Genomic DNA, 19,590 nt, shown 5'->3' with positions numbered 1-19,590 from the left:
GTATGGGCAAATCCAAGAAAGTGAGGGATGTTAGACAGGGTAATTACCAGAATAGTGGCGAAAACGGGCTCTAAAGAACTGTGACCATTCAGAAGCGCAGAACCGTGTCCTGCTGTCTGGGGACAAAAGGTTTTATCAAATCTCCTTGGCAACCACTACGAAGGAATAATCGGATTAGGATTAAACTTGATACAGCTTTCAAAAAGACATACCCCTCGAATTATCTTAAAAATATCAAGACTAATATTGCTTACTTATTTTTCAGCTATGCGTAGTTGTTTCAAAGCTTCAATGTGATCAAATCAAGCCTTTCTCGAATGGTTTTCTTTCATGTAGCCCTATGAGCTAGAACGTACCAATGACAAGAACTATTTTGAATATTTCTTATAGTAAACATCAGACTCTAACATTTTGTCAGGTAATAGATCGATAGATGGCCTTTCAGATGATACCTAAAAAATAATACCAAAAACTCTTCTCCAACCCAACCCGGCTATTTCAGCTGTTTAGGTGAAAAGTCCCATTGCGACTTATTGGTCGTTTTGTGGTGGTGGGTCATATGTATGTTATGGAGTGTGAAAAACTGAATGAAATACACATTAAGAGATATTGACGCAAGTATCATAATCGAAGATGGTGTCCAAAATAGGCGCCATATCCTGAAAACTCCTCTAAAATTTCAACTAGGTAGCCAAAATACAAAAATTAGATGTCTATAATAAATGTTTTTGATGATGAAGAAATCAATAAAATACAGTGTACATATCAAGAGATGTTGACGCACACAAGTACGGCAATCAAATATGGCGTCCAAAATGGCCGCCATTTCCAGATTTTTTTTTAATATCCTTTCAACTAGGCACTCCAATACAAAATATTAGTGTCTATGTTTCGGAACATGAAAAACTCATTAAAATACTTATTAAGATATGTTGACGCACGCTAGTACCGATTAGTTAGAACTTTTCCCAAAAATGGAGTGCAAAGTGGTCGGCAATAACAATTTTATCCCACATTTATGTTAACGAATGTCAATATAGCGTATTAAAAAAAAATATTTAAGAGAGATTTCTTATGTGTAAATTATACAAATAAAAGCATTTGGATGTTAGAATCAAGGAGTGTGTCCTTGATTTAGAGAGACACATTTCACCATCAGATTTGTTGCTAAACGGATTCGCCAACCAGATTAGGCATTTTGTTCATTCATTATAATTTTTTCATTATAAGTAGTTTAGAAGTCTAGTGCAACATTTCTGATGACATTTTTTTTTGGTAGATACTTTATTTTCTGCAAATCAATATATACATAGATTGAATAATCGTGAACATGGGAAACATACAAAGTATATTTGAAACAGAGACGTTTGACTTGAATAAACAACGATATAAAAGGAAATTAATGATATTACAGTATGCATGTCTATGCAGCTGGGATTACAATAACAATATTATATTTAAGAAGTGGTAATGCAGAGGGCCGCCATTGTAAGCATTGCTTGAAAAGATGACTCTGATGTGTGATGGTGGTGAATGTGGGTGATGGTGGTGAAATTTGTTAATGTCAAAAACTGTACAATATCTATGGAAAGGTGCCGAGCGAGTTACGTTTAGCTTTTTCTCTTTTTTTTTTTGCAATTTAATGACAAAGTGCATATACTTCATGTTGACAATTTGGAAAATAAAGATTGTACAGACCACCCCCCCCCCCCCTTCCCCAAAGGGCGGGAGGATGGATCCAATATAATCTATACCCATGTTAGGCACATTTAAGGGGAAGTTTACCCCGGACCTTCTGACTTGTAGAATTATGTTGAATTTCTTTGTCTCTTGAAACAGGTTAAAACAGCAATCTTTTGATGAACAAAATTTTGTGCAACATTTGGTTTCCACGAAGAACTCGTGTGATTTTATTGGTACAAGAAATTGCTTGCTTCATGATCTATAAATGGTTCCTTATGTCTAAAAATATAGGCCTATATTTAGACATTTAAGTGCACATCGTGGATACATATATAGTTGCAAGCTTTGCCTATGGAAAAAAACAGGAAATGACAGCCATTTTTGACACCATAGTATTGGGTTTTTCAAAGTAATCAAGTGCTTTATTCGTGTTTCAAAATCTCTGAATAAGTATCATACTTGGTTCCTTGCGACACACAACGTTTATTTCGACATTCTAAGTGTACAAGTGAATTCTACTTGCAAATATGAGGAAAAATCAGGAAATGGCGGCCATTTTGGGCGCCATTTTGGATTAAGGTATTTTCATGCTTCATCAACTCTAAATGTTTTAATTGAGTTCTTCATGCTTCAAAACATATATTAATTAGACATTTAATTTTTGTATTTGGGATACCTGGTTGAAAAGTCACAAGAATTTCAGAAAGGCGACCGTTTTGGACGCCATCTTGGATTACGGTTTACGTGCGTCAACATTCTTTTATATTAATGTTATTGAGTTTTTCATGCTTCAAAACATATATTAGGACATTTAAATCTTGTATTGGGGATACCTGGTTGAAAAGTTATACAAATTTCAGAAGATGGCGGCCATTGTGGACTCCATCTTGGATTGGGGAAAATGCTCAAAGAGAATTTATGTGGACTTTTATTATGTTGTTCTAGACATATGTTTCTAGAGCTATCCTGAAAAAAAAAAAAATCAGCTTGTTACCAAAAATGTTCTGTACAAAACTAACGCTCTTGGACTATTACAAAACATATATCAAGACATTTAAATCTTATATTTGGGATACCTGGTTGAAAAATTATAAGAATTTTATAAAATGGCGGCCATTTTGGACGCCATCTTGGATTGTGGAAAACGTTCAAAAAGGATTTATGCGGACTTTTACTACACTGCAAAAAGTCCGGTGCTAAATAGTGAACACCGAGCTGGTGTTAAATTTTCGGTGCTCATTTATGGTGTTAAATTAACACCTACGGATGTCATTTCCAAATTTTAAACTGTTTTTGAAGAGTTTCTTAGTAACTGCACTTCTTGTTGATTTTTAATTTAAGCAAGACGATCAAGAATTTTACATTAAAATACTAGATTTTTGAAAAAAATGTGAAAATAAATTTACACCAAAGTAACACCAGTTGGTGTGGTCCCTTATTGAAGCTGGACGGGTGTTAAACCATTGATATTAACACCAGCAAATATCAAATCAACACCATGTGGTGTCATTTTTTAATTAACACCAGTACAGCGTCAAAATAAAACCAGGTACAGTGTCAAATTAACACCACGAAGTGTCAGGTGAACACTTTTCAACACCATCAGAGTGCATTTTTAACACCTGTGGGTGTGGTCCTTTATTGAAGTTTGATCGGTGTTAGATTTAGCACCCGTGGTGTTAAATCTAACACCGATGTTTTTACAGTGTATGTTGTTCTAGACATATATTTCTAGAGCGATCCTCAAAAAAAAAATCGGCTTGTTACCAAAATGTCCAGGTTTAAACTAATGCTCTTGGACTATTCGAACTCAAGAATGAGGTATGCCTGATAATGAAAAAATCCTCAAACTGTTATAATTGGCATTTTGAAGCTGAAAGGTGGGTGAAACCTCATACCTTGATACTCTTACCTTGATATCTTGTATCAATGTGTCGCTTTCTTCAACATCCGAATCAATGGCAATGAGGATGTTGGTGTATTTTCCATTCTGGAGATGAATTTCATTTCTGTCTTTGCACGAGCCCCTGGCAAACATGCAAGAAGCCATCAAAATGCAACGCAGAGCAAAACGCCACAAAATCATTCTTCTTCTTTACTCTACGAAGTGAAATGGGGCAAATTGCCAATCACTTGAAGGCATAGAAAACCTCAACGAAGATGAGAAATATTACGATTATCAATTATCCTGATGCTTTTGTCTCATTCCACAAAAGTCGTCCCGAAGACCTACGGTACGTGAAAGTGCATGTGTCGAATTGTTAAAATGAAACGTCAGCAAAACAGCATTTTATTTCGTGAGTTTAGGCAAGAACTCACAGTGAGAACCCGCTCAACGCGGGCGCACTCATAAGAAGGGGACGGGAAGCCCCCTAAAAAAACCCAGTAACCCAGGCTTGAGTAAGAAAGCCCCCCCCCCCCCCCCCCCCCCCCCCCCCCCCCCCCCCTAAAGAGAAGACGGAGCCACCTCCCTGCCTGAAGCCATCATGTTTGAGAAAGTCATGGAAGTGCTACCGTCCCAGGCTACTCGATCCAAACGATCGTATCCAACAACAAAAATTACGTGCGGTGTCACAGGGGATCCGTTCCGGCCAGTACATGTATAAATTATCGTATCCGCCAATCGGCGGGGTTTTTGCCTCGCAGCCGATACGATCCCCACCGCCAATTCGATCCGGGTCTCTACCGTACGTGCATTACACTTGGTAGTGGGGAAAAACACCCCTACAGCAAAATGTACTCTTCCGGTCTCCCTTCAAAGCCAATGAGCTTCTCCAAATATCTCACACCAGCCAATGGAACAAAGATGCAATTTGAAACCCTTAATTACGAAGGGATTTATTATTTGTTTTTTTTTTTGTCACTTCAGCGAGGTACAAGTATTGGGTAGTCATGAGGCATGCATCTCGGCGTATTAAATCTCTGACCGGCTGACCTTGTTCGTCATGCCAACCACTCTCTGCTTTGAATCGCCTGGAACGAATGATTTACTGTGAGTCTGGATATTCGTCATGTAGCAGCTAATCGTTCACCTTCATAATGATTGTTTTTCAGCACTCAGAATCATGATTATCATGTATAATAACGACCATGGCTAACAAAATGGCTAACATCTACACGTACAATATTTCGTTTTATTCATTGTATACAACCTCAAAGACGGGTTGGTTTTTGTTGTTGTTTTTGTGAGGTGTGCGTGCAGATCGTCCCGTTTTTTATTTTGTGTCTGGTGTCTGTGTGTGGGGATGTCTATCGGTCTTCTGGGGTATTAATGTCTTTCACAGAGATTTTATTTATTTCATACAGGCGAGGTATTCTATATGAACAATATAGTTTTGGTTGAGATGAGAGATTTATACACATTTTAACTTTTATAGATATCGAAAAAACAAGCTAAAACAGAGTTAGCCAAATAAAGGGTGGGGCTAACGTTTTGTTAAGATTTCTTTGTTTTAGATATCTCAGCCATTTCAAAACCAATTTTCATCCGATAAACTTTAAATTCTCCTCAGAATTAAGTGCTCTTTCATATTTCATAAGAAGTTTCTCATTATCTCACAAAAAAGTCGGAAACCTGAAGCCCTATCACAGGTACTACTGTACTATCCCGTTAATTTTTAATGCCTTCCCTTTTCAAGATGGTTACCACGGCCCAAATACAGATCTTCGAAGGTGAAGTGCATGCAAACCGAGAACAACTTTTTTAAAAACTTCTAATAACTTTGGGTGCCATAACATGAATATCCCAATAGTACACCAATATGTCCGAAATCTGGTTTTACACAGAAAAGTTGCAGTTTCTTTTCGTCTTTTCACTGTAAAGACATCGGTGTTAGATTTAACACCACGGGTGTGATCAAACTTCAATAAAGGACCACACCCACAGGTGTTAAAAATGCACTCTGATGGTGTTGAAAAGTGTTCACCTGACACTTCATGGTGTTAATTTGACTCTGTACCTGGTGTTATTTTGACACTGTACTGGTGTTAATTAAAAAATGACACCACATGATGTTGATTTGATATTTGTTGGTGTTAATATCAATGGTTTAACACCCGTCCAGCTTCACTAAGAGACCACACCAGCTGGTGTTACTTTGGTGTAAATTTATTTTCACATTTTTTTCAAAAATCTAGTATTTTAATGTAAAATTCTTGATCGTCTTGCTTAAATTAAAAATCAACAAGAAGTGCAGTTACTAAGAAACTCTTTAAAAAACAGTTTAAAATTTGGAAATGACACCCGGAGGTGTTAATTTAACACTATAAATGAGCACCGAAAATTTAACACCAGCTCGGTGTTCACTATTTAACACCGGACTTTTTGCAGTGTTCGTACACAATAAGTTTTATCTATAACATGTAGGCCTACATATAATTTCTTCTCAGAAAATACATAATTACACGCACATGTGAAAAGGCATCTTTAGATCTAATAAAGTCAAGGTGATAGATAGAAATGAAAAGAGATGAGAAAGTGAAGAAAAAAAAGTATACCCTACCTGTTGCAAGAAATGACCATAACAAGCTGAACTACAATGTAGGGCCTACATGATTGTATAATAAATACTAGGGAAACGTGGAAAATAAATGTATATCAAAGAAGACAAAGTACAAGTGCAGTTTAGGGCTTACGGAAGTGAGAGAAGAGAAAGAGCTTTGTATGAACAACAACCAGAGAATTGGAAAGATTGAGAGAGAGTGCGAAGGAGAACAATAAAGAGAAAAAAAGGGAAAAAAATAGATAAATGCTATTCATCTCGGGCTATGATCACAGCTTTACTTCTATCTCAGCCTTCTGCATACACATTCATAAATTTTGCGGACTATTAAAGCAACATTTTTTAAAGTACAGTCAATTTCTTACCATAACAAAGACCATTGTAAAGCCTATTTATCCATGCCGTACTCTACAGCAAAACTCCATTTCTCTCTCTTTCTTCATTTTCACTTCAAACAGTCTCTTATCTCATGTATAAATATCATAATGTTCCAGCTTTGCACTATCCTCTGAAGCATTATTTCAATAGACGGATAGAGCCTACATGTATCATAAAAATTGGGATAAAACACCCTCAATCTCATTCTAGTTATGAGGTTATATCTTTTAGTTTTTTTTTTAGTCATATTTGAGTATCAGCACTTTTTTATCTTCCAAAAAGCATGTACATAGTATATAAGCCTACATTGTACTTTCCTTACATCATTCACTATAATGGCACATCAAATTAAGCATCACACTTTGAAAAAAACAACACAAACAAACAAACACATGGTCCCATGCATAAAAAGGATAAAACTAACTGCGCTGTTCACAAATAAATAAAAAGATGTAAACAATGTATATGGAAATGACTCGAAAAAGGGCCCTCTTTCTGAGACCCCCCCCCCCTTTTTTTTTTGGCACATCCTTCAGGATATTTTGCATAGCATATAATTATGCCTTCAAATCTTAGCAAAGGCTCTCAAATCACATGAATTGTCACTGTATTCCTTCTTTCATGGACTGTCTACACTATTTACCGGCGACGCGTCGCGACGACTCGACTCCAACTCCCTCCACTAGTCCACAGTTGTGTGCCGGATCGAGATCGACCCCATCGTCTCACCTTCCTGACCCATCGCAACCTTGCAACACAGTCATGTGCCATGCAGCTGATTCAGTTCGTTCGCGCCACTGATTCGTGCATTTTTTCAGTATACGAGGCTACGATATAACTTAAAAGGCCAATATCAGAACGAAATACTAGGTCTGTAATTGAGATTATTTAACGTTTGAAGGACAAGCGCGTTGTGGGTGTGTTTCTTTACATTTTCCTCCAACAGTGTCCAACATCCAAAATAAACATATATTATTTCGTTTTCCATGTATTAGAAAAACGGCTTGTGCTATTCTAAAGGCTCGCTGGGGTGAAATAAGCTTCAAAATACTACACTGCAAAAACAATGGTGTTAAATCCAACACCATGGGTGTTGATTTTAACACTTTCCCGGTATCTATATCGGAAAACACCGGTTGGTGTTATTTAACACCAAGTTCTGGAATTAAACAATTCAATCCTACTCTTGGTGTTGCAATTCAATTCTGTTTTTGGTGTTAAAGAAGAGTCCAACACCTATCTTTGGTGTTGCAATTTAATTCTGTTTTTGGTGTTAAAAAAAAATCCAACACCAATGTTTGGTGTTGCAATTTAATTCTGTTTTTGGTGTAAAAAACAAGATTCCAACACCAATCTTTGGTGTTGCAATTCAATTCTATTTTCGGTGATAAAATTTAACACCATTATTTTAACAACAGTGATATGCAGAATTCAACCCCAAATTGTTGTTAAAACAAAAACCAACGATTTAGCACCAACAATTCAATCCAACTCACTCTATCAATGCATTAGAATCAAACACAAAAATTCATTGCACATTACACATAGAGAAGGGAAAAGGAACAAACCAAATTATCTTGACAAACAAAACTTGGTTCTTGTTTATTCAAGAAACTGGAAAAAGGAATTATCATGATGAACAATACACACCTTACACCTAAAGAATACAACTTGTATTCTACATCTGGATCAAGAGAAGAAAATGTTAAAATGTACAAAGTTTTGCCCAATTTGGGAGCCACCCTGTATACTAAAGTAGTTAAAGGCAAAAAATATGCATGTGGGTATTTCTATTTATATGGGTACCAAAGTATGACCTCAAATTGGTTAATACGTAATGAAACTAAGCTGTTTTGTACTGTGTTATACCTAAGATAAAAGCCAATAATCATTACACTCACAAACACTCGCATATTTCTTTGGTAACATGTTCATTCACAATTAGCCCCTAAATGTTTCATGTGTAACATGAACATGACATCACATGATATCACACAATTACTCCTGGTACCCATATGAAAAGAAATACCCATGTAGGTACTTGGTTGTCTTGAGTCTCTTTCTCATTTTTTTTTCCTCAACCAAGTTAACAAAAAGCTATTTGTACATCAAAACATGCATTTTCCTTTCTCTTTTTCCTCCAGGAAATAAGCAACAACAAATCAATCTGTGCATTTCCAAATCCTTGGCTTTCATGCACATGCATCATAAATTTGCTTTTCCCGAAAGAAAAAAAAGATGGAAAATATTACATATATTACATTACAAAAATATTATAAGATTTTTCAGTGCACACTTGGTCAGGATGTTCAAAAGGAAAAATGTACCAAAAATTAGTACTCTTTAAGATTAAATTAATGATCGGCGGCCAAGATCTGGAGGGGGGGCTACAGATAAATATAGCCCGGGCTACATAGGGTTAACAAGAGTCCACAATATCTTATTGATTGAAGATATTTTTGCACATTTTGTTACCATTTACCAAAACCATACATAACATCGGCTCTACAGGTCTAAATTACTTGAAAAGAACATGCCTTGGTGCCACGTACTTCCTCGAGTCTGTGTTTGACAAATTTGTCATTCAAGTTAACAAAAGGCTATTTGTACATCAAAACATGCATTTTCCTTTCTCTTTTTCCTCCAGGAAATAAGCAACAACAAATCAATCTGTGCATTTCCAAATCCTTGGCTTTCATGCACATGCATCATAAATTTGCTTTTCCTGAAAGAAAAAAAGATGGAAAATATTACATATATTACATTACAAAAATATTATAAGATTTTTCAGTGCACACTTGGTCAGGATGTTCAAAAGGAAAAATGTACCAAAAATTAGTACTCTTTAAGATTAAATTAATGATCAGCGGCCAAGATCGGGGGGGGGGGGGGGGGGGGGGGGGGGGGGGGCTACAGATAAATATAGCCCGGGCTACATAGGGTTAACAAGAGTCCACAATATCTTATTGATTGAAGTTATTTTTGAACATTTTGTTACCATTTACAAAAACCATACATAACATCGGCTCTACAGGTCTAAATTACTTGAAAAGAACATGCCTTGGTGCCACGTACTTCCTCGAGTCTGTGTTTGACAAATTTGTCATTCAAGTTAACAAAAAGCTATTTGTACATCAAAACATGCATTTTCCTTTCTCTTTTTCCTCCAGGAAATAAGCAACAACAAATCAATCTGTGCATTTCGAAATCCTTGGCTTTCATGCACATGCATCATAAATTTGCTTTTCCCGAAAGAAAAAAAGATGGAAAATATTACATATATTACATTACAAAAATATAAAATTTTTCAGTGCACACTTGGTCAGATGTTCAAAAGGAAAAATGTACCAAAAATTAGCATTCTTTAAGATTAAATTAATGATCGGTGGCCAAGATCTGGGGGGGGGGGGGGGGGGGGGGCTACAGATAAATATAGCCCGGGCTACATAGGGTTAACAAGAGTCCACAATATCTTATTGATTGAAGTTATTTTTGAACATTTTGTTACCATTTACCAAAAACATACATAACATCGGCTCTACAGGTCTAAATTACTTGAAAAGAACATGCCTTGGTGCCACGTACTTCCTCGAGTCTGTGTTTGACAAATTTGTCATTAAATCTAGTGGTTTGTAGTCAACAAGTTCCTTTTGATTCTTGACAACATGACCACGTGGAAAACTTATTTCTACTGTAAAGGCATGATAGTGTGAATTATAATGCAATGTATCTAGCAAGAGAAGTACCAAAAAATGTCATTGTTGTGTACAATGATATGTTCTATTTGACCAAACAGTGGAAGCTCATCGACATCATGGCAGACCAAAAGAGACAACTGATAATGTGTACCATACACTTTAACCCAATTGGCATCAAAGACTTCAGAAGAGAGTTCCTCTACTTGGAGTTTCTCTTGCACAGTCTGTCTAATATTTTCATCTAAATCTGACAATAAAAGTGAAGTACCTGGCCCAACCTCGAGACACTCCAAAGGATGGTTTGACTGAAGATGGAACGTTAGTGCTGTCTGATGTTTCTTTGCAAGTGATTTACATATGTTTTTGTAATTACGTACAGATTCTGCAACACGGCCAAAATAGTGATGTTTCGCTTCGTACCGCATACACCATACATGTACGAGTGGCCCAACTTCTCTCAAACATGTAGCATAATGCACCATGAAATGATGCTTTGGCAACAACCTATTGGCAGGAAATGTTTTTTGAAAGTGTGTGTGATGTTCTTCAGTGAGAACAGACAACTGGGCTATCAAGCCTGCTGTTAATTGGGGAGCAAAAATAATATCCATACAATCTAGTAATCTTAGCAGCAGTTCCCAGTAGACGTTTCCTTCTTCAATGTCATGAGCTATGATGAATGGAAGATTTCTTATCAAGCACCAAGCCTGCATTGCCTTTTGACCCACATCATTGCCAGCTGTTCTCAGTTTAATGTAGGATGGTTTGTTCTAGTTATCTGTACGGTTTAAGCAATGGCTGGCAACTCTCTGATTCAGTTCATCATGGGTCAAGAGTGGTGGTTGCCTTTCATAGATGAAATATTCTAGTACAAGTTTCAGCTCATACTGAACTATGCCTTCCAACAGATCATGCATTATATCAAGTGAAAAATTTGTCAAGATATGAAAGTAAATACAATCATTCAATACAGTTTTTTGTTTAACTCCAAACACATGTGACAGTGTAGTTTGAGCTTCAGCTTCTTGTAAATGTTGCTCATAAGTCTGCCTGGTGCGCATTTCCATTAACACCTCTTTTAATGTGTTCTGCGCCTCTTCCTTGCTTGTCACACACAATCGACAGTAATAATTAGCAGAAAAGCTCTGTACAAAACCAAACAGGGCATTTGCACCTAGATTATCAGCACTAATTTGAGTAATGGTTCCCCTCTTCACAATGCCATTAGGAAGAGTAATGCCAACTGTTGACAGAATGTTAATGTCTTTCACAATATGCTTGAGAATAGCATTAAATCCATATTTTTTTGGCATCTTCATCTTCAGCATACCACAGAGCTACAAGATTGATATTGGAAAGAATAGAATTATACTTTGGTGGCAGATTTTTCAAAATGAAATAAAAAGCACCTAACTTATGAATTTTTGTTTTTGAACCGATGGGGTTTACAGTTTCAAAGTCATCATAAAAACAGTGAATTTGTAGGGCATTTTCATCTTCATGGAAAAGAGGGATTTTCTCAAATTGTGCACCATCACAGTAATCTCTCATTACACCATCAGTGCTCCTATGGTCATGAGTAGCAAAATGCAATATATCTTCATTGCTCAAAAGTTGCTTTAAAGATTCTAAAATGGGTATATAAACAAAGGTATCTTCAATAGCAATCTGTTCATACTGCTTACTTCTTTTATTTAGACGACTTTCATACCGGATGCCTAACTTTATTTCTTGTGGTTCAACAAGTCCAAGTGTTGCACAATATTTCATCCGCTTATATTCTGAGTTCAAATTTTCAAATGGCTTTTCAAGCATAGCAAAATGCGTCTGTATTTCTCTATAAGCTTCGGACTCAATGGGCAGTTTATGTTTCAAGAAAGTAGCCTTAACTGCCGCTGATGCACTTTTTACTACATCACCTACAATCAAACTGGTTGATTCCACGATGTCATTTACAACTTTTCCAGAGTTTGCACTGTTTGCTGAAAATTTTGAAATTACTTTTGCACACTGCCTATTCAAATCTTCAGCGGATAAAATGTCATCTTCTGCATTTATATCCTGATCTTGATCACTGTCGTCATTATCATTACTGTTTCCTGCAAAGCTCTCTTCGAATGATTCACCAGCTTTCTCATTTTCAGTAAACTGTTCTTGATTATCTGGCAAACCAGATTTAAGGTGAGTCTGCAAATGCCCTCGAAATCCACGAAAAGAATAAAATGTTCTTGCACAAGCTCCCTGTCCACAGATTAACACCTCTTTTCCTCCTTCACTTAGTCCATGACTTAATCTTAAATGTTGCACCAACTTTGGTATTGCAAAATTTCTCTTGCATTTGAAGCAAATCATGGTGTGAATAATTTGGATCTTAGTTCACGCACTCTCGGTGATTCGCGGGAAACTCCAACATCAATCTCGAAAACAGCTGTCTGGATGAAGGTCCAGAACTGATGAAGAGACTGGCAGTAATGCAAGCCAAAGACAAAGTGCGTCTTGAAGAGTTCATCTACTGCTCCTTCCACCGTACGGGCACCACATGGAATGGCCTTGTGATCGACAATGAGCAAGTAACTGCTGATACAGGCCTTAGAATTTCCAATTCCAAGAAGGAACGGTTGGCTCTGGGTCTGTTTGGTGCCATCCAGAAAATCTTGAATGCTCCCTCCACTCTGTGTTTGAAACAAATTACATGTACTAGTAAACGATGAAACTAGCAGTTACCCTTTTCCCACTTGTTAATTCTATCAAAACTCTATCTTTATCATCACTGTTACCATCATCATACATACATACATATATAGTGGGGGGATCTGGATGTTTTGTGGAAAATGTCTGCAATGTGCAAAGTAGCACAACGTTTTCTGACTTTTTTCTCAATTTAAGAGGCCTGATTAGACTAAAGGCCACCGCATTCGATATGACTTTCTGTCACACAACTCAGCGACTTAAGATCTGAAATAAAACAGAATATACGCACTGTTTATTTCATAATTTTATGATAGTCGGCAAGTTGTGCGACCAAAGATTTGTATGATATGCAGTGGCCTTCAGGCTGCATGTTGCAGACTATCAAGGCTTGGCTGCAAGTGATGCTCCATCATAACTCTTGAGCAAATAGGAAAAGTGCATAAATCACAGGGCTTGTGCATGATGGTGACATCCATGTGCAGCGTAGTCTCCCCTATAACTTGTATCTCGCTCAATTCACTTTATGGTTAATGAACTGAACAGAGATATACACTGTAGCTACATTCTTCAACCAGGACTTTGCACAGAAAATTTTATAAACGTATAGAGGTAGGCTGTAGAGGCCTGGTAAAAAATGCAAGTATTTTCAAAGCAGGTTTTAAGTATCTGATTGAGAAGAGTCTTTCTAATATGGTTGAGTCATTTCAACTCACACAAAAGGAGACACTGTGAAAATAAGGATTTTAAAATTTCCTTCACAATTATTTTCTTGCTGCAAATTTGTAATCAATTTCCAATATCGAGGCAAAAAGTACTGACCTTTTGTTTATTGATATAACTCTACATTTAGGGCTGTGAAAATGTCACGCTGAAACATATTCCTAGTAGGATTGAAGTATGGCAACCCTGTTTGCAGTAGGTCCATCTCGTTCTAGCGCATTGTCACTCCTAATAATCTTAGGATAGGTTCAGTTTTTGAACAGGCCCAAAGTTCTTGAGCACCCTCTTAGTCCAAGCCAGTCTAAGCACATTCATGAAATTCTTAGATAGACCATTGCTACATCTACTCCCTGTGTACACACATTTCGTCAGTTTTGGCAACATTTTCTAGAATGCAGTGAGAACATGCAAGGTGTGACGAGGGTACTAATAACATTATTTATTTATAGTCCACTTTTATACTGAAAAGCTACATACCTTCTGAAACTGAATAATCCTTGAGATTGCTGAGGAAATGGATACTTTTGCTGAGGCAGCTTTAGACCTCCCTTGGCTTGCAGGAGGCAACAGGCACAAGAGGAGGAGGATGGCAGATGTACCAGAATTCCATCCTGTATTTCAAAATGCAAAATAATAAAATCAAGCAGGCTTTCTAGTAGATCATGGTGAAAAAGTAGGAGAAAAAAAATAGGAGCTAAATTTCAGTAAAAGTAGGAGAAAAGTAGGACATGCACTTTTTTGTGAGTTTTCGATCAATACTCACCTTGTAATGAAGAGTCAAACTCACTGTGAACACCTGAAATGATTACTCACTGAATTACTACAGTTGCATGTAAAATCATTTACCCCCCCCCCCCCCCCCCCCCCCCCCAATTTGGACACTCTGGCAAAACAATTAGTAACAATACACATGCAGATTATTCCTAAATCTTACAAGTGCATGGTGAGCAGATACTTTATTACAATCACATGTATCAGATTAGTAGTCATTGATTGTCTATAATTAAAAACCTTGATCATTCATGCATGAAGAGATGGTCCAGTGAGTAATTTGTGGTCATTTTCGGAACTTGCTGTGATCACTGAAATGTAACTTGTAATGCTCTGAATGATCACAGCTTAATTGTTCCCTTTTTGTAAAAGATTAAAATATTTTTTTTCCTTTAATAAATATACAATTCTTGTACTTCCATGGGCTCTGTTCATTTTGACATGAATTAAACTTTGAGTTATCAATCTCATTGGTAATTTCTGTACAAACTCATTGAAGGCAACTTTTACTCAACATTCATTTAAAGGGGAGTTTCAGTAGTTGTCTAGAGGGCGCTATAGCAATATAATTATTTTGAGATTTGAATGGGAAAACTCTTAGGAAAACTGACACAGAATAATCCAAGGAGGGGGCACAACAGGACTTGTCATAAACAACTTTCATTCTTTACTTATAAAGGTATCTACACACAAAACAACTTGACTGATCTTCTTGTGGATCTGGAGAAGAAGATGTTTGAAATTTTGAGAATTTTGCACCCTGGGGGCCCTCCCCCTGGGCCCCCATGGGGCTACAGTTATCATTTGAACAACTCTACCCAACAGAATGATTCTCTGCAAGTTTGACTAAAAGCCGACCATTCGTTCTGCAGAAGAAGATGAAAATATAAAAGTTTACAGATGACGCACACCGCACAACGGACAAGGGACGGCAGACAAAAACGGATGGCAACAGCTCACTTGAACCTTCGGCTAAGGTGAGCTAAAAATGATGCACATGGCCTCGCATCATTTGATCTTTTGACCCCTAGATGACCTTTCACCTCATCATCCTCATCAACTCACATCTGGTAATACCCAAGGATTATTTGTTCCAAGTTTGAACAAAATTGATGCAGAAATAGAGAAATGAGAGCAAGTTCAACAAAAGCCTTTAACATTTTTCTAACACAGCAACAGGAAAAGTGATTACTATGTCAATCTCTGCCAGAACTTTGTTCAGGTGAGACAAAAAGGAGGGGGGGGGGGGGGGCACTGAGTGAGGGAGTGAAGGGACAAAGCAGGGGGAGTGTGTGGGAAGGGGTTCTGCCATCAGAATAGCAGAAATCAAGCCAAGTGTATAATAATATGGACGACGTCCAAAGCAGTCGTCCAATGTCGAGTAATTGAAAACCGTGCCGATATGGACAGTATTCAAAATGTTGTCTACAAATAATCAAGGGCAAAGGTCAAAGGTCAAGGTCAAAGCTTGAGGTCACAGATCATTGCCACGTCCATAGGTATACATATACCCAGTTTGAAGTTGTTTCTCCAAACCTTTCTTGAGATATTACGAGAAAGAGCCATTTTCATGTTTAATCAAGGTCAAAGGTCAAGGTCAAAGCTTGAGGTCACAGATCATTGCCACGTCCATAGGTATACATATACCAAGTTTGAAGTTGTTTCTCCAAACCTTTCTTGAGATATTACGAGAAAGAGCTATTTTCATGTTTAATCAAGGTCAAAGGTCAAGGTCAAAGGTTGAGGTCAAAGATCATTGTCACCTCCATAGGTATACATATACCAAGTTTGAAGTTGTTTGCCCAAACCGTTCTTGAGATATTGCGAGAAAGATCTATTTTCATTTGTTTTATATAACCCATGTGACATTGAATTACCTTTGATCTTTGCCTTTAAGCTCAACCTCAACACAAAAATGAGCTTAATATCAGGAAAGTCCTAAAGGATACCGATACCAAATATGAACTTGTTTGGTTAACTCGGAGCCAAGATATAGATCGATGAAAAAGTGGATACCAAATTGTTGACAGACAGACGGAGAGACAGACGGACAAATATGACGGCATAAGGTCTTTCCTTTGGACGACTTAAAAATGTTAAAAGTTAAAGTTAGATGGGTAAAATGCAGGGGAAGGTTTGGAAGGGACTGCCCCATCTAAGGGTAGGGAAAATTTAGCAATTGGCATCTTAGAAATAAACTTTTTCTGATGCACATTTAAGTGAGTACAATATACTTTCAGAGTATTGGAAATTGTTTTTTGTAAAAAAAATCCTATGGAGTGAAATAACTAGATGAGGGGATGATCCGGGAGGGAGTCCCCTCTCAAGGTGGGGAAAATTTTGTATGGCTACTCGAAAATAAGCTTCCTGGCCCACATTTGTGTTGTGTTTATGTGGGAGTGTGATTATGCTCCATGAAAAATTGACCATCACTAGAATGTTTAATGATAAGGTTGGTTTAATTTTAACTTCTGATGACACTTCAGACTCTTTATGAAATTAGAGGGTGCATTCCAGGGAATGTGCAAAAATACCTTCTTTGTTCTGGTCAGAACTGTCAAAAGATGACAGGAGCTCCATGACTGTCAAGTTTCCATTCTGCTTCAGAAGTTGTCGAGCAAGTGCCACAACCCTGGGCTTCAATTCAGGCCACTTGGTCAGGAAACGTGAGTGATTCTCAGGAAACATCTTTCGAAAATCTTCTTCAATCTGCCGGAATATATTTTAAGGAAAAGGGGAGAGGGAGAGAGGAAAAAAAAAAAATCAACAGCTATCCATAATTTCACAGCAGGAATATTCAAGTCCAGGCCTGATTCTGATTTTAGGGCAAGTAAGACACTGCAGTCTAAAAAGCAGACTCCATTGTTACAACACAACTTTCTATTCTAGAAAAGGCATAACATTTTTTTAAGACCACCTCGTTTGGAAAGAGGCACCATCACAACAGGAGAATCACAGTCCATGTACTTGCCCACGTACCTGCCAGTCTTGAGGAAATTTATGAAATTTCTGTACACATAAAGTTTAATTCGACACAGAGAGTGTAGCTGTTATTGTAATGCCCCAAATCATAGTCACTCTTGCATTACAAAACTTGACAAAGTTGCACATTTCATTTATTTTACGACATTGATAAGTTTGGGAATTCAAGTTGATTTGGCAAATTTAGTATTCCATCTTGATTACATAGGGCAGAAGTATCTTATTTAAACAGGTTTTTGCTATATGTTACTGTACAGTATATACATTACATGCTAAACCTATGTAAAAGCCATTGGCATTGTATTAAGATGGCCACTCACTAACCAAGCTTACATTGTCCATTGTATTGAGAAGTGCCATGCACAAAGAAGTGTTCACACTTTATTCATTAGGTCAAGTCTAGCCAGAGTTACAATCAAGGTGCTACAAAGGAGTTCATTAGCTTTTAAGTACCTTGTTTAGTGTTTACTTCAACCTAATTGCTGGGCAATGTAAAAGTGGAGCAGTCCAGCTGAGAGGTGTTTTATATGAACAATAATGATTATGATAGTAATGTCTTAATTCTTTGAATGCCTATGTTTTATCAATGGCTTATAAATAAAATATTTTGTGTGCTAGCCATGTTAGATTGCCCATGGGCCCGATAGTGTTAAAAGACAGGTAAAATATTTTGAAATACATACCAAACCAGGAACAGTTTCAAAACAAGGAAACTGTTCCAAGATGTCTGATGCAGTGCGTCCCTCCTTGACCATATGTTGTCTGACAGGGAAAGTAGACTGCATCTTTTCTACAACCAGGCTAGAATCACGTGCTAACGTCGGGCAGTGTTGTAGCCAGTTGAGGTCCTCATCATAGCTGCAGCCTGCAGCAGGTTGTTGGGTACCTTCTCGGACCTTCCCCGGACCACCATCTGTCCTTGACGGCTTGGGTATGGATGCTTTCTCATCTGTTGTGCGGTTCACATTCTTTATTCTAGCAGCCAGGAACCCTGTATTACTTCGTGCATCAAAAAAAGCTTCCTAGAGTGAAAGGAAAAGTACAACATTCATTGAAAAGTAGATATATTTTGAGATGAATACCTTCATCTTACTTAGAATTCAGAAAGAAAAATAGTCTGTTAATCCTTTTACGTGAATGTTTCTGAAGTTTTATTAATTCACTGGCCCTTAGAACTTTTTCAGTGAACTAGGGAACATGTGCATCAAAATTCAAGTGTTAACCCTAAAATAGCAGTTCTTTATTAAGACCCATATCCAGAGCTGCCAACTAATATTCCTTAATTACATCATTAGAGAGCTCCAAATTAATTAATTTGGAGAATTCTGTAATCCATCATTTTAACCCCACACCCTGCCCTTTGGAGATCCCTTGATTAGCATGATGTCACTATCCCGATGAACATAACATTACAATCAATACACGCAATTCAAAAGGCACTGTCACTGAGTATCACTATCACTCGAGTACGTAGGCCAGTAAAGACTCCCCTCCCGGCCGGTCTGGCAATGCCTTGCACGTTACGAAGCAAGCGTAGTCGATGAGTGCATGTACTCTGTGCATGCTGGACGTACGTGCGTGTGAGTGAGCCGAGAGTGAACAAAGGAAACAGAGAGAAAGGAAGAGAGAAGTTCGGGAATCGTGAGAACAGCAATTATAGATCAGACGAACATTGCTGTGATCAGGCAGCTCACCAAATGAGCTCGATAATCACGGGACGGTCCCGGGGCTAGGACAGTACACAGAGAAGCTGGGTTGTCAATTTCAGGTATCTTGGGAACGGTCATCACGGAAGCCGACCAGAACAGATGGTGATTTTTGTGTATCAGAGCCCACAAAAGGAGGCGGTCAAAGCAGCACATCCCAGTACTATAATCTACACAAGTGCTCTCGCCCCCCCCGCCCCCCCCCCCCCATGCATTCATAAAAAGGCCAAGGGCCATGGCTTTGTATTGGTAAGAGTACCGGTAAACTTCGACTAGACTACGAGTATAGACTAACGTCTCGGTAAGTGGTCATTTTGAACAGACCTCGGGTAATAGAATGACTATATCATGGGTGCATGCCAATAGCTTAACTCGTTATAGTTGTATAGTACGAATAAGACCGAGTCTAGAGCTAGGCCAGCTACATAAGTAACGGTTCGAAAGAGCTAGCACCGCACT

General features: G+C 37.8%; 1 protein-coding gene across 1 annotated transcript; it reads right to left on the bottom strand.

Moving 5' to 3' along the window:
* Window positions 1-11,092: 11,092 nt before the first annotated feature.
* On the bottom strand, window positions 11,093-19,212 carry LOC139721642 (uncharacterized). Its single transcript, XM_071632975.1, has 5 exons — window positions 19,120-19,212; window positions 18,109-18,447; window positions 16,978-17,152; window positions 14,150-14,283; window positions 11,093-12,933 (listed from the first exon to the last, which is right to left on the bottom strand). Exons 1-5 carry the CDS (start codon window positions 19,210-19,212, stop codon window positions 12,610-12,612), a joined length of 1,065 nt encoding a protein of 354 aa, XP_071489076.1. The 3' UTR covers window positions 11,093-12,609.
* Between the last annotated feature and the right edge of the window lie 378 nt (window positions 19,213-19,590).

The sequence above is a fragment of the Diadema antillarum genome, unplaced genomic scaffold (assembly GCF_040938485.1).
Source record: "Diadema antillarum isolate AM-2024a unplaced genomic scaffold, OU_Dant_1.0 scf00000014, whole genome shotgun sequence".
Lineage (NCBI taxonomy): Eukaryota > Metazoa > Echinodermata > Echinoidea > Diadematoida > Diadematidae > Diadema > Diadema antillarum.
Note: the sequence above shows the minus strand (reverse complement) of the source record. Positions and strands in the feature narration are given on the sequence as shown.